The 15,651-nt window shown below is 36.1% G+C and overlaps 1 protein-coding gene, 1 long non-coding RNA gene and 1 other non-coding gene across 3 annotated transcripts; 1 reads left to right on the forward strand and 2 right to left on the reverse strand.

The window, feature by feature from the left end:
* Positions 1-1,813: 1,813 nt before the first annotated feature.
* On the reverse strand, positions 1,814-1,887 carry TRNAR-ACG. The gene has a single exon. It is a non-coding gene; the product is annotated as a tRNA-Arg (tRNA).
* Positions 1,888-3,707: 1,820 nt separating this feature from the next.
* Positions 3,708-11,719, forward strand: LOC110724173 (carotenoid 9,10(9',10')-cleavage dioxygenase 1-like). Its single transcript, XM_021903574.1, is given in 15 exon segments — positions 3,708-3,960; positions 3,962-3,976; positions 5,276-5,346; positions 5,435-5,449; positions 5,905-6,016; positions 7,871-7,970; positions 8,218-8,280; positions 8,477-8,587; positions 8,694-8,878; positions 9,248-9,386; positions 9,622-9,739; positions 9,817-9,918; positions 10,087-10,338; positions 10,647-10,758; positions 11,496-11,719. Coding segments are annotated over 15 exon segments (1,602 nt in total). The 5' UTR covers positions 3,708-3,783; the 3' UTR covers positions 11,526-11,719.
* A 1,340-nt stretch (positions 11,720-13,059) lies between these two features.
* LOC110724174 lies at positions 13,060-14,310 on the reverse strand. Its single transcript, XR_002511881.1, has 2 exons — positions 13,963-14,310; positions 13,060-13,699 (listed from the first exon to the last, which is right to left on the reverse strand). It is a non-coding gene; the product is annotated as an uncharacterized LOC110724174 (long non-coding RNA).
* Between the last annotated feature and the right edge of the window lie 1,341 nt (positions 14,311-15,651).

A 15,651-nucleotide genomic window follows, 5' to 3' on the forward strand; every position in this document is an offset into this window, starting at 1 on the left:
TAATAGATTCTAGAAGACTATAATCAATCTTAATCACATTAGGAATGATTAATCATAAAAGGCACTCCTCTAGATCATTGTGCCGCATGTAAAGATCAAACCGGGCCTAGTTTAGTAATTTGTCCATAACTTCCTTATTATTCATCGAAATTGGGCTTATAATATATCGTTGGAAAGATCTTTTCGAACTCGAACCAGCTACACCATTATTAGACCCTTGCCATGGGCCAAACCAAATTGGATTGGCTGTTTTCTTAAAATAGGTTTTTAAAAACAAAGAGAAAGAAAAGAATTAAAAACTAACCGCAACACTAGACTTTCCACACTTTCACTTCATTCGATTATGATTCGACATGAAAGGTACTCATAACTAGGTTTGGTTTTGGGGAGACACAAATGGGTGTCTATTGAAGCCCCCACTTTGACTGATTTTCGAGAAACGCAAATTTCAAAAACAAAAGTTAAAGTATCGATAGGGACGGAGAATGATTCAGAATGTTCTGCGATCCTATTCGTGTAACGCCGATACCTGCAAACTAGCGTTAGTTAAACAGATAAGAGAGTTAAGAAACGCGTATCTTGCACCGTCAAGCACACGTCTCTGAAGGTAACCAATTTGTTGCTACATTTGATGTTTGTTTTGACGATCTTCCGCAAGCTAGAGAATACCGCTTGAAGACTGCTACGCCTGCAACTGCCTCTAATTCTGCCGTGATAGAATTCTACAATCAAGAGAACCCCATTGAAGATTGCTTCGCCTGAAACGATCTTCTAGCGCTTTGTGATCATCTTCCGCAAGCTAGGGAACATGATAGAAGATTGCTTTGCCTGAAACTATCCCCATTTGTTGCGACAATAATGTTTGTGGTCTGAAAATTACAACCACACCCTTTTAATTCCATAAAGATGAAGAAAACTGAATATTTGCTGGTTGAATGTATTTAAGACCAAAGCCCAGCCCAGCCCATCCCTCTTGATCAATAAGAGTTGTTAAATTTAAAAAATTATATTGTGTGCTCTTACCAGTCTTACATTTGTATATACACAACTTTTATTAATCATTAATAATCAATAACTACATACTACAGGCGAAATCTGGAATGACACTTATCATTTTCTAGTTAAAAAAAATACTGCCTTTTTTTTCCTTTTTTTTTTTTGCCATATTTTAATGACATTCATTTTATTACCTACAATAATAGTTATTTCCATTAACATATTTAATCCAATTATACTCAATTTTTTTTTTAACATATATTTTATATACTAGGAAACTTTTAGTTACAAAAATACTAACATAGATTAAAAATAAGGTATTGTAATACATTATTTTCCAAGATTATTATAATATTATCAATGTCAATTTTTTTTCTCCAACTTCATTTGATAATAAAATTTACTTTAATTAAAAAAGAAATATAACGTTTATATTGGAAAATTTAATCTAATTACTCTAAATATTGATTTGATTATTTAAAAAATGAAAACCCCTACTACTCACTAAAAATATATTTAAAAAAATTGATTACGTTAATACTAATTATTCTAAAGTAAAATTAAATTCCTAAATTTTCATATTATGTCGATCAAAGTTGTGTCAACAATTTAAGGATAAATGAATATGAGCTCGTATATGGGTACTAACCTAAGTTAATATTTTTAATTTTCTTATATATAAAACCTTATAGCTTCTAAAACCAACGAGTCACACACTAAGCATAGCAATTTTTTCAAAAGGTCAATCGAATTTTTTATTTAAACCTTATGGGATTAAAATGGGGGACGAACCTTGCGGAGGAACCCTTAGGTTTTCGGGGCGAGGAGGGATTCGAACCCCCGACACCGTGGTTCGTAGCCACGTGCTCTAATCCTCTGAGCTACAGGCCCCACCCCGCCTCCACTGGATCTGTTCCCGGGAGCGACGTAGTAAATAGGAAAGAAAATGAAAAATAGAATTAGTTTCTTCGTTTTTACATAAAAAGAAATTTAAGACTTGAATGTGATAATAAAAATGGATGGCAAAACACGACATAATTTTGGAAAATTTCTATTATTATATTATTTTATACAATCCAATTCAAAAACCTTTACGTATTTTGGTATTGGTATAAAACTAAAATTCAAGTTATTTTGTTACAAATAATTATTTTAGATAAATTATTGTTGAAATTAACACCATTATTTATAATTATTTGTTGTAAAATTTAATTATAACCGTGCAATGCATGAGACTTAACCTAGTTAATTATTAATTTTAAATTGAAAACATAATAAGAAAAGGCGAAAAATTACAATAAGGAAGCTAATTTAAGGTTTCGCGATACAAAACTATCATTAGTCTGTCACATAATGTAGTCTGTCACATAATGTTTAAGCAAGTCTATAATTTAGCATGTATTATTGTAAGAGCAACAACGCGCACAATGAGATGAGAGATAAGGATAAATTGAAAAAGGGTTAGATAAAAAGTTAAGTTTAGGGAATTGAAGTTTTAGCAAAAATTGTAGGTAAAAAATTAGGAGTTCCTAGCAAGAAAAGAAGGAGAAGAAGGGATGGGAGATGATTGAAGATTTGGGTAAATTAGATAATGTGAATGTCATTTGCGTGGTCATAGAAGCTATATACAAGCTAATTCTGTTATTGCGTCATGAATGGCCAAACCCCATAGATTTTGAACTTTGAGGTGCTGCTATGTGCCGTGATTGATTGCCGTCTATTATACACTTTTCTCTTTCTTGTTCTTAAGGTACACACCACCCTCCCTTCGATGATAACAACTACGACCAATAATGTTTTTTTCCTTTTTTTTTTTTTTTTTTTTGCGCAAACAAAAAAATCTCCCACCTTGCCTCCGTTTGTGTATTGTACATAGTAAATATAGCTATGTAGGTACTTGTTAAAAATCGTTATCATATGAAATTGTGAAGTTAGTGACCTTTACTGTGTTTTTGAAAATTTACATTATACGGTTATATCGAATATGCCGAAAAAAAAAAAACTTTAATTTTAGGCTTTTAATAATTTCAAAATACTATAAAGTACTCCGTTTTGTATATTTGTATTACTTATGTAAAGTATTTGATATTTTATTTAAACCAATTATAATACCGGAAAAAAGGTTCAAGGTAGACTAAATTAAAACCTTACTCTAATATCCAAAAAAAAATTCCTAAAAAAAAAAATTAAAAAAAAAAATACTCATTTTACTCCATATACTAAGGGGGTTTTTTGTTTGGTTGAGATTTTTAATAATGGAATCTTATACCCAAGGGGTTCTAATCCCCATATCGATGGAATCTCATACCCACCCCTTTCCCTAAAATTCACAATCCATTCTATTAATGAAAGATAGAATTTATTTCAATAATAAAACCAAACAACTTTAAACTAGTATGAGTTTTAGAATTCATACCTATCTAGTATGAGATTCCATTACCAATCATTTCCAACTTAATGAAACCAAACACCACGCCTACAACTATGGACTGTAATGGGCCTAACACTCAACAAATTGAATTGGCTCAATTTGTAGCCAGCTTTGCTAAACATCCTGAAAATTTCCACATGCCTTATTTAGTGAGTACGTGTCACAAGAATGACCTGTTGAGAAATTAAAAACTTTCTGAAGGCCACATTATTTGTGTTATCGACAGTCACTAGTCATCAGACAGACTACAAGAGTCTTACCACTGAAAGTCTGAAAACTGCCAATCACCAGATATTGAGAAATTTGAGAAAATATGGGTGAAGGAGAGCAAGGGAAGAAGCAAAGAGAAGAAAAACATGGAGTTGTTCAAGTTGACCCAAAAACCCAGCAAAGGGTTCACTTCCAAAGCTATTGATTTGTTGGAAAAATTGATTGTCAAATTGATGTATGATTCTACTAAACCACTTCATTATCTTTATGGCAATTTTGCTCCTGTTCTTCAAGAAACTCCTCCTGCCAAAGATTTACCTGTTTCATGGTCATCTCCCTGTAAGTACCCTTTTCATTTCTTTTTCTCCATTTTTTAATTTTATTTATACTGTATGTTTCTTCCTGCTGTTTGGTTTCCCTAATTATGATTTTCAAGTATTTAACTTTCTGGGTTTATGTTTGGTTTGCCTAATTATGATTTCGAAAGTAATTAACTTTCTGGGTTTAATTTTGTGTTACTGGTTTGATAATGAATTACTTTTTACTAAATGGGCATAGTCCCATTACTCCCATAGATATGATTAGCCCTTGTTTGGTTTATACACCCGAGTGCATAGTGCATTAGTGCTCATTGCACACCCGTTTTATAACGACAACCCAATTAAGGAGGGTTTCAGTAGTCAATTGGGTTTTCATATATTATTTTTTAATTGTTGCATTGGTATGTAGTAGTGGTGTATGTGTTGTGCAATTTTTGTGGTGGGTCAGTGGGACTATATGTTTCTTATGAGTTTTGGTAAATGATGATGATGGTTACATTGCTGGTGAAGTGGTGGTCTTAATCAAGAATAAATCAACATATGGAGTAGGTTTTGTGAAATTAACTTCATACATTTTGTCCTTTTGAAACTTTTGGTGGATATTGCTCAAGTGTAGTTGCAATGTGATCAATTTCGAACTAGAGAACGAATAAGCATGGCTTCCACGTTTAGCCTAATTACGTATGTTCTTGGAACATCCCCAATTATTATTTTTGATTAATACACACACACATGTATATTTTTAGAATAAGTTAGGTGCGGTTTTAGTAGAGGATTAGTTGCTAGTTTTTTTTAAATATATCCTTTGTTTGTGGTGCTTATTTTAGTATTAATACTTGTAAGTTTGAAAAAGTTTGATATGAGTCAATTGGCCGATTGTATACACTTTGTAATGGAAATCTATATTTTAATTGAACTGATTACTAGAGGCCAGTATGGTGAATTTGCATTTTGTAATCTAGAAGGGTGAACAAACGAGAAACATTTAGTTCGGGGTGCAAATGCTAGTCATCAGCATAATGGTTTATGAAGCAACTAAAACTTGCAAGTGATGGTTAAATTTACTATACGTGATTCTCTATGTTCTGGAAGGAAGACAATCGAAATAATAAACTAGAATTTAGTATGAAAAAATTAAATGCTGTCAGCTAGCTAAGCAGTATACATGCAACCTTTTCTGTTTGGTTCAATCCAATTCTCTGAAATACTATGCCAGAATTCTAAAATAGTTCCTTTCCTTTTATTTGGCAGAAATAAAATGGTTAAGTTCACTTGGTGTTTCATACATAATTATTAATTAGCACATCATCAATTACAGGAATGCTTGAATGGGGAGTTTGTCAGGGTCGGACCAAATCCAAAGTTTGCTCCTGTGGCTGGATATCACTGGTAAGTTATAAACTAGTTTGTTGTGATTCACATTTAAAAAGGTGTTACCTATACATTGAGCTAATTATTGTAATTATTTTTTTTGCAGGTTTGATGGAGATGGGTATGTTAATTACATAATTTTCTCTTATGACTGCTTTGGATTATTCAATATTTCAACATAGTTAAGCATGTGGAGAAATGACTATAGTGCCTATATAAGGGCCAAAAACCCAGAAATATCATTGACGTTCAAGGCCTATTATATGTCTCCTGTTCATGGATCATCTTCCTTCTCTGAATATGTAGCTTCAAACCTACGTAGTACAAGCTCTATATTATATGATCCATAAGTAAATTACTCATTTACTCTATATTATATGATCCATAAGTAAATTACTTATATGTCTCTTGTTCATTAATCATCTTCCTTCTCTGAATACTTTTTTACTTCCATTATGTATAATTATCCAATTAATAGATGCAGTAAAGATGTATGATCTGTTGTTTGCAGTCATATTAAGTTTCAGATTACTTTTTGCAACAACAAAAGTATATATGTTTTGCCTTCCTTTACAGCATGATTCATGGATTGCACATTAAAGATGGGAAAGCAACCTATGTCTCCCGCTACGTTAAGACATCAAGGCTGAAACAAGAAGAGTTCTTTGGAGGGGCAAAATTTATGAAGGTAAGCAATTGGGGACTGAAACAAGAAATGATTTGTGCAACTAATTTTGATGTAAAATAAAAAATGAGTTGTTCCCCATGTCTATGCTTTTATGGTCTATACAACTCATAGCATTAATAATCAGTCTGAAGACAATGCTTACATACACCTTTCACCATAAAAGTGCTATAAAAAATGTTTATTACCATTTTTTCATGGATGTCACTATTTTTATTTATTTTTGGAATTTTTAACGTAAATAGACTAACCTTTGGCCGGTTCTCCCAAATGGACAAACCTATAAATCTGCCCATATTGGACAGCCATTTTTTTGCCCATAATGGAATGAGTTTACAGGCAACCGGTTATACAAGGTAATAAAAAAAAAAAAAATTTAAAAAAAAAAAATCAACCTAAGCTGACCCTCACCACCCTCGAAAATACCCACCACTCAAACCACCATACCCACGTTCAAACGAAACCAGGCACCACCACAAAACCAGCACACCCCCTGAAAATTCAACACCCAAAACCAACCACTAGCCCTTGAAAATACACCACCCGAAACCAGCAAAAAATCCACCACCTGAAACTAGCCACCAGACACCTCAACTACCTCCTCTGTCCCCCAGCCACCTACCCCGCCAACCATGTCAATCCCTTGCTTGCCACCGTCACGCAACAATAACCAAACCGAACACCACCAAATACGCGCCTAACATAGCAGCCCAAATCGACACCAAAAGTATCAATTTTAGCAGCAATTCACTCAATTTCATTAGCAAATTTCAGGCTACGAAAAAAAGGGTGACGCGAGAGGGGAAGCAGAGCAGGGGAGGGTGACGCGAGAGGGGAAACACAGCAGGGGGAGGATTTCATGGGTGGCTGGGTTTCGAGTTTAGGGGGTGTGGTCGGGTTCAGAGGGGTTTCGTGGGTAGTCTAGGGTTTCAAGGTGGTCGATTTTAGGGGTTTAGGGGGTTTCATGTCAGGTGAGAGAGGGTATGGTTGGGAGTTTGAGGAGGAGGTATGGTGGGGTTGGGGTTTTGGGTTGAGGTCTGGTGGTGGTGATCATGGTGGAGTTGCCATTGAAGGTTGGGGGTGGCTGGTTGTGGGCGGGGTGACTGGTCGTAGGTGAGGGTAGCCGGTTCTAGGGGAGGAGATGGTGGTGGAGGGGGTGGCAGCTTGGTCAGAATTAATGGAGGGAGGAAGGAAAGGGAAAGGGAAAAGGGATAAGGAGGAAAGGGAAAAAAAAAAAAAAACTTGACCAATGATTTAATGACAAGTGGACTTTTACCTGTTATAACAGGTTAGGGTGACCTGCTTGGTCCATTATAGGCGAAAAATGGCAAACTTCTGTCCAATATGGGCTGATTTATAGGTTTGTCCATTTTGGGAGAACTGGCCAAAGGTTGGTCTATTTGCGTTAAAAAATCCTTTATTTTTTTCCACTTATGCTTCTGAATCAAAGATCTCATTAAAATGATCACATTTGATATCAAATGTCACATAACAATGTGCTTACAGTAGTAGTTTAGTCACTGAATTTTCAAATTTTGTGTAAAATTCGTTTATTGCTGATTATTGTATAAATTTTGTTTACATTTAGTTATTTTTGAAATTGGACAAAATAGTCACATATCCTACATTTGGTGCTTCAAGTTACGCGTAAGTGTACTATTGCAGGTTAATAGTGCCCTGAGACTAGTGAATAAGACTGCAGAAGTAACTAAATAATATCTCCTAGAAAGCAAAATGAATGGAATCCATTTGATAGACTCTGAGTGAGATGACCTGATGGATTTTTTGTTTTCTAAATGGATAAACAGGGTTTCTTATTGTAGGCCTTACATGTGTTAACTTCTCAAATCTTTGCAGATTGGAGATCTTAAGGGCCTTTTTGGATTACTTACAGTCAACTTGCAAATGCTCAGGGCCAAGCTGAAAGTACTAGATATGTCGTATGAAAATGGGACAGGTTTTTTCTTCTACTTATACTATATCAATCCTTAGAGTTTGGCCAAAAGGCTAAAAGGAAAATAAATCTCATTTGGCTACTTGCAATAAGTATCTTGTTCACTGTGCTTTTGCTAGCTAAATCAATGCTTCATTGGTTTGAAGGAAATTTTACTCTATCTATGGTTTTATCACTTTATGTTTACTTGTCATTTTGATTAAATTTGGATCATATTACTCATATATGTGAATTTTCCATCTTTATACAGCTAATACCGCTCTTATATATCACCATGGGAAGCTTCTGGCACTTTCAGAGGCAGATAAGCCATGTGAGTTGTGATATTCTGTTATTTATTTTCATTTTGAGGTACCAAATTGAGTGTTTCTTGTTTAACTTGATGTTGACTTTGAATGTCATATGCCCAAAAAAAGGACATGGTGGACTTATATCCAGATGCTTGTGATAGCTCTTGCTAGTACCAGTTGTATGTGACACTAAGTGCTCTACTTTACTGTTTTATCCAGATGTTATTCGTGTTTTGGAAGACGGGGATCTTCAAACCCTTGGAATGCTTGACTATGATAAAAGGTTGACCCACTCCATTACAGCTCATCCAAAGGTTGATCCTTCCACAGGTGAGATTTATTAACTCTCTCTCTCTCTCTCTTTCATTAAAAGCACACATTAATCTGAAATTTATTTTTTGTAGTCTCACTGATCAAATTCAAACTCTTGGTGTAGGGGAGATGTTTACTTTTGGCTACTCTCATGAACCACCATATATCACATACAGAGTAATTTCAAAGGATGGATACATGCATGACCCTGTACCAATAACTATCCCTGCGCCTATCATGATGCATGATTTTGCGATCACTGAGAACTATGCTATTATCATGGATCTTCCTTTACACTTTAGACCTAAGGTATGGTAACTTTAACACCAAAAGAAAATACCAGCTTTTTGTTCAACAACAACAACAACAAAGCCTTAGTCCCAAAATGATTTGGGGTCGGCTTTTTGTTCACTTCTTCAAAATTATCTTTCATGCAGCATTATTGATAGAGGTTGGGGAGGGGGGTGTTCAAACATGCTTGTTAGCAGGGTATATTTTAGATTCTGTTGGAAACAGGGCTTATCTGTTTGTGGTACTACAGTTGATGGCATAAATCTTTTTAGGATTTTGACACTTGATGCTGCCATATTGTTTTCCATTTAATTCTCCTTTTTGTCCCCCTTCCCCCACTAGTGCTTCTGTTTTTAATATGCTGATCTTATATTCTTGAATTTCCAGGATATGGTGAAGGAAAAAAAACTAATTTTCACTTTTGACCCAACATTAAAGGCTCGCTTTGGTGTACTACCACGATATGCTAAGAATGAGAGCTTAATCAAATGGTTTGAGCTGCCAAATTGTTTCATATTCCATAATGGTGTGTCCTAGCTACCTTTTTCCATTTTTCATTAGTCATAGATTCTAAGCATTTTTATCATATATATAGAGAACATTTGTCGATTTGTGATGTTGATTTGACTATTGCATGATCATTTACTGCTTCAGCAGATGTTAACTTTTATCTTAAAATCTATATACATATGTATAAAATAAAAATATAAAAAGTAAATGCATATTTCAGTGCATTTAATCATGATTGCTTATGTTGACAGCCAATGCGTGGGAAGAAGGAGATGAGGTTGTTTTAATCACTTGTCGCATTGAGAATCCAGATTTGGAGATGGTCAGTGGAGCTGCTGAAAATCGGGTTGAAGATTTTTCAAATCAGCTGTAAGAAAACTTCAATGGTTGGACAGAGTCTAATATCTTTTCAATCATCTTTTTTTGATAAAAACTCTTGATACCAGGTACGAGATGAGATTTAATATGAAAACTGGTCTTGCGTCTCAAAAAGAACTATCAGCACCTGCCGTGGATTTCCCTAGAGTTAATGAGTACTACACTGGCAGGTACTTGGATCTCACAGTTCCATAAGTAAATTTTTTTATAATCTCCTCTGTTAGTTGGGTGGAATTCATTATATGTTGCATATTGGCTAACTGGTGGGGGTGGCCAGGCTGGGGGGAGATAATTAGTGCATCATCATTATACTTATGTTATTCTTGTACCAAGCACAGGAAACAGAGATATGTGTATGGTACCATATTGGGCAGCATTGCGAAAGTACAAGGAATAGTCAAATTTGACTTGCATGCTGAACCAGATTCCAGCAAAACAAAGCTTGAAGTTGGAGGAACTGTGCAAGGTATCTTTGACCTTGGTCCTGGAAGATTTGGATCAGAGGCCATCTTTGTTCCTCGTGAACCAGGTACCACCAGTGAAGAGGATGATGGATATCTTATCTTCTTTGTGCATGACGAAAACACTGGGTAATTTTTTAAACCTGCATTTTGTTCTTTGAAATTTGTAACCCAATTATTGTCAGAAAAAAAGGAAGATTCTTTGTGGTCTTTCCTATATTGTCTGATTTTTAGTGAGGTTCTTGTCTGACCAGTATGATATGTGCTATCTTATGTTACATCACTCTTCTTTTTATTATTAGACCTGAACACTTGCTACAAATGGTTCACTGGGAGCAAGAGTTCCCGACTACTCTTTCGATAATACCTAATCGAATGGATCTGGTATGGTCACAAGGGTTTAGTGACAATTAATGGTTTATACGTTTGATTTGCAGGAAATCGTTTGTGAATGTAATTGATGCAAAAACAATGTCAGCTGATCCTGTTGCAGTTGTTGAATTACCTTCAAGAGTTCCCTATGGGTTTCATGCTTTCTTCGTGACTGAGGTTAGTAATTTTACTTTGCAAGAAAGCAGCCAATATTTGACCATCATTTTAATTGTATTGTTAATGTAAGTGAAGTCAGTCATCCTTCAAAAGTGGGTGCAAGCTTTTCTCATGTCATAACATCTTATTATATATGATCATGTTTAAAATCCTCGTGAGCCAAGTATCCATTGTTATTGAGGTTGTAGTTTGCTGGTTTCGGTTGTATGGTCTTTCCAGTGCCATATAAATATATAATGAGATAAATATACTTGATGAAGTTTGATGATGTAGGTTCATTAAGGCTTTGTAGAAGTTTTGGGTCTTGTCAGCTTCTTGAGGAAGATTGTAACATGTTTGCTGCTTGGAGCCTTCAAACTAGAGAATACTATTTACTCATGCTTGATATGATGTCTGGCAACACACACTAATCTGGTTCCATAGTTGATCTTATAATACCCAATACAGGGCAATTTCTAATCCAAGATCATAATATGAGTTGGGAATTAATATGTCAAGTAGTAAGATAATTCTTAAGTTATATGTAAAGGAGCCACCAAGTTTCCGAATTAGTCGACAATTGCGAACTTTCTTCATCCATTGCCATTATCATTCATCAATCACTACCAATGGTGTTACAAAAACATGGAGTTAGGAAATTTTAATTGTCAGAAGTTGTACATATGATTTCTCATTCAACCCGACAGATAGTGTACAGAATTTTTTTTGACAGCTGGGTGCTTGTATTATGTCCACAGGAACAACTTAAAGAACAGGTTGCATTTTAGTTGGAGCTATTGCTGCAGTCAATGAATCCAAAGGCGAAAATCGGGTGCAAGGGGAAACATATGTAGAATAAATGAATAATACTAAGTAACTTTGTAATTGGTACAATGTTGTTGTAAAATTATTGTATATTGTAAGCTTGAGTATATTCATATGTAACAAATCATTAATACAAATATACAATTGTCTAAATGAATCAACGCTAAGATTACAAATTACAATATTATTTACAATTATGAAACATCACAAGCTCCCTCTGCAACATTCATTGGCAAATGCATTTTGATTCTGCACTCTTCATAATTAACCTGCATAATAATTTCAAAAAACAAAAAAAAAGGTAAATAGTTTCAGAGTAAATGAATTTGATAGATTACTGGCATAAATATTTTTTAAAAAATAAAAATAAAAATCCCTCAGAAATGCCTATTTTCCACATGAGATTGGATGGAAGAAGGCAATGCAAGAAAAACAGAGTACCTCAAAAACCATTAGCAGAAATGAAAATGGGAGCTTCATCTGGATTTCTTCAATGCACTACCAAATACCATTTGCCCAACCCTTTTTAATTTGTTCAGATTACTAAATATTATCATCATTGGGATTTCCGGTAATTAAGTTTGGAACTAAACCCTAGATTTGTGAAATTGATATTCGATAATTATGATAAACATCTTACCTCAGAAGCCGCTACAATGGAGGAGAGAAAGCCGCAAGTCGCTTCAATGGAGAATTCAGAGAATCAGAGTAAGCTTCAATGGAGGATATTGAGAGAAAGAGAGAGGGAGAAGTTGCAGCACTGCTGCGGCGCAGCTTACACGTTATAAAGCTCCAAAGGGGGGAAAAATGCATGAGCCCTAACAAGATTTCTTATCTTTTTTACGTAGTAATTTATTACTTTGAGCAACAAATCGCTAAATCGTTGGGGCTCTGAAAAGGTCACGAGTATTTATTTCAGCGATAAATCTCTACTCCGTATTTTATAAGTTTTCAAACATTATATTCACGCTTTTGGTGTCAAAAACTTTTAATATGATAGAGAAATCAGAAATACATCTCGAGGTTGCATAATGTTGTATACACGGTCACTAGTTAGTCACATAAATACACATGGCAACCTTGAGTCAATCAAGGGAGTTGTGTATATAAACAGCTAAAAATCCTAAAATTATTATTTAAAAGCAGAGTGAACAATTTTAACCACCCAATGACCCAAGTAACCTCTTAGAGTGTTGTGGAACCTAAGATTTTGTATCACATGTGAATTGGCATAGGACACAATTCAAAGAATGTGTAGAAGAGAAATTTCAATATATCCAAAAAAACACTTCGTATAAAACAAGTAAATTGAAACACCTCAATAATGTCTCACACAAAAAAAAAAAAAAAAAAAAAAAAAAAAAAAAAAAAAAAAAAACACAACCCCTCAATAAGAGCAACGAATGAAGTTAGATAAACTTTTACAAGTTAATTTGAATCAACTACGCTTTAATAAATATCTAAGTTTATGCTTTATTTGGTTTGTGCCTACCAAAATTACTGAAACTACTAAATTTTATTGACCAATAAAATCATACAAGTTGAGATACATGAAAAGAGCAAATCCTTAGAAATCCAACAAACGGAAATCTCAATGTCTATCTTAAGAAATTACTTTGATTTTACAACTTTACCTTTCAATAATTCTGTACATTTTGCGTTGTGAAATTCCTCCTTTGTTGAGTTTCAGTGAAATATGGACCAAGTCAGTCGAAATATACACCACTAAAATTCATAAATAAATGACCAAGAAATAGGGAGGATCACTAACATGAATATGATCACTAAAAACTTTTAAAACACCTCCTAGACCGTGATTATCTTCCTTGTCCATGCTCCATTTAACTATAAACACAGTACTATACTAACTCCAACAAAGTAACACATCCAGAAAGCCTACAAGAGAGGCATTATCCACATCGAATCCTTCATAGTTTAAACAAGAGATCCACGCATAATTTGAAAGCCAATCCTTTATAATTCTACATAGTCCTACTACCCTGTATTTCCTCCTCCATCCCGACCCGGGTAAACCACATAAACCAAAGCCAAGAATGAGTTGCCTGGGACTCCACATACTTGAAGGGTTACTAGACTGTTCTCCGTGATTGAATCGGCCCAATTATGCTTGCATTACCTGCATTGAGACAGATATCAAGTCAAACAAAACATAACTGTTCCAAGGGTTTCATCCTCAAGTGCCCACAACTACCGAGCTCAGAAGCAGAAACAATTGTTCCCTATAAATAAACAAGCCAACAAATTGAAACTGCGACTATTCACATGTCAAAACCAATCAAAATTTAGTTTCCCAGGAAAAGTTGTTATGTAAAGTCAGTCAGACAAATATTTGAAGGACTATGAAATGGGAAAACATTAGTTTTAGTATAAAGTAAGTACCAGACAATAAGGAGGCAGCCGTCCCTTCAAGCATAAAGTGGATCCTACTTAACAGAAACAGCCCCATTCACCTTCATTCCTCCCTGACCATAGTTGTTTCTGTCTTCATTTGCACCAGAAAATGATAGGTATGTTGATGAAAGACCGTGAGCATTATTGCTGCCACTAGAATGTGAATCCGCTTTGTGTATGTCTGAAATCATCAAACCTCTCGCTTCTTGCTGGTTCCAAGAAGAACCTGCATTTGCACAATAGGTTGTGGACAAATGTTCAGCACGTGCTGAACCAGAGGAACATATTTGAAGGTTGGTTGCTGTATTTGCATTTGTTTTTGATGCAGCATTATTAGTGATTAGGGGATTTTTATCCACCAAGCGCCGTTTGACAAGTGGACCAACCAGGTTCCGCCACGCGTCCTCCACGGACCACTTAAGACACGCCACGTGTCCACCCATGCCAAATGGGACAACCGGCCATCAAGGCCCATTTCAGTCTAGAAGCCCGATCGGCCCTAGGTTTACCTTAAACCTAGAGAGTTGCACGCTTCCCAAGGCTATAAATACTCGATTAATCCTCATTAATCAAGGGACCGAATAATTAACGGAACGGAGGAGAAACATTACGGAACACACTAATAACCGGCTGATCTCGCTAGCAAAGCAGATTACCTACATTAAATACTCTCACCTAGAGAGACCTTATTACTTTAATTTCTGTATTAATTACTCCTTAATCAGGTACTAACTTGACCGTTGGAGGCGGAGCTCTCAGGAGTCTCCGTTATTTTGCAGGTACAGGCGTCCGGTTCCAGTCTCGGAATTGTAGCTCTCCCGCAGGACATCAGAAAACCCCAAAACATTTGGCGCCGTCTGTGGGGAGAGTACTTCAGAGATGGCATCCAAGTCTGTACCGACCCCAGAAGAGAGGCGTCCCCTAGACGACCCTCAAGTTCAGTCGGACCATGATACCGAAAGTGAATTTGAAGTTGAAACTCATACAGCTCCAGACGGGACCCTAAGGGCCCGCCGTACCCGTCATACTGAAATAAGGGAACGGGAGTATCTTCAAACAGGAAGCGAGCCAGCAGGCGCACCGCTTGCTCGGCAACAGCCGACTGATGGGTCTGCTCCGATCACAAGGAACGAACTCATGACCTTCATGAGGGGATTCAAGGGAGAGATCCAAGAGTTGATCAACAAAAAACCGCCTGCTTCAGTCAAAGAGCAGGCGGCCAAAAAACCTTCCACTTCACTGAAGAGGAAGCCAGTTCAAGGGCGAGAGGCGACTCCCCATCCTAAATCTAAGAAGCGGGAGCCGTCTGCTCTTGATTTCACAAAACTCCGTTATCCTACGGGAAATAGGAAACCGGTTCGTCATATTCAGGCGGACGGGTCAAAGCAAACGTTCACAGATGCTCGGCACCTGCTAGAGCAGAAGAAGAGTGACCGATTATCAGAGTCGGCTTCTACTTCAAATTTTCAGGACAGTTTGCGAAATGCCTCGATGAGGCCAACTCAGTCGTACCATGAGAGTCAGTCAGGCGGCACCTCCCGTCAGTCTGGCTTTCATAGTGCGCAGGCGGTACCAAATTTGCCATTTGTGCCGCAACAACAATATTTTATGCAGCCACCTCCATTTGGTGGACCTGCAGCAAAAAACGTCCAACCTATGGACTGGCAGCTACGGCTG

Source organism: Chenopodium quinoa, unplaced genomic scaffold, assembly GCF_001683475.1.
Source record: "Chenopodium quinoa cultivar QQ74 unplaced genomic scaffold, ASM168347v1, whole genome shotgun sequence".
NCBI lineage: Eukaryota > Viridiplantae > Streptophyta > Magnoliopsida > Caryophyllales > Amaranthaceae > Chenopodium > Chenopodium quinoa.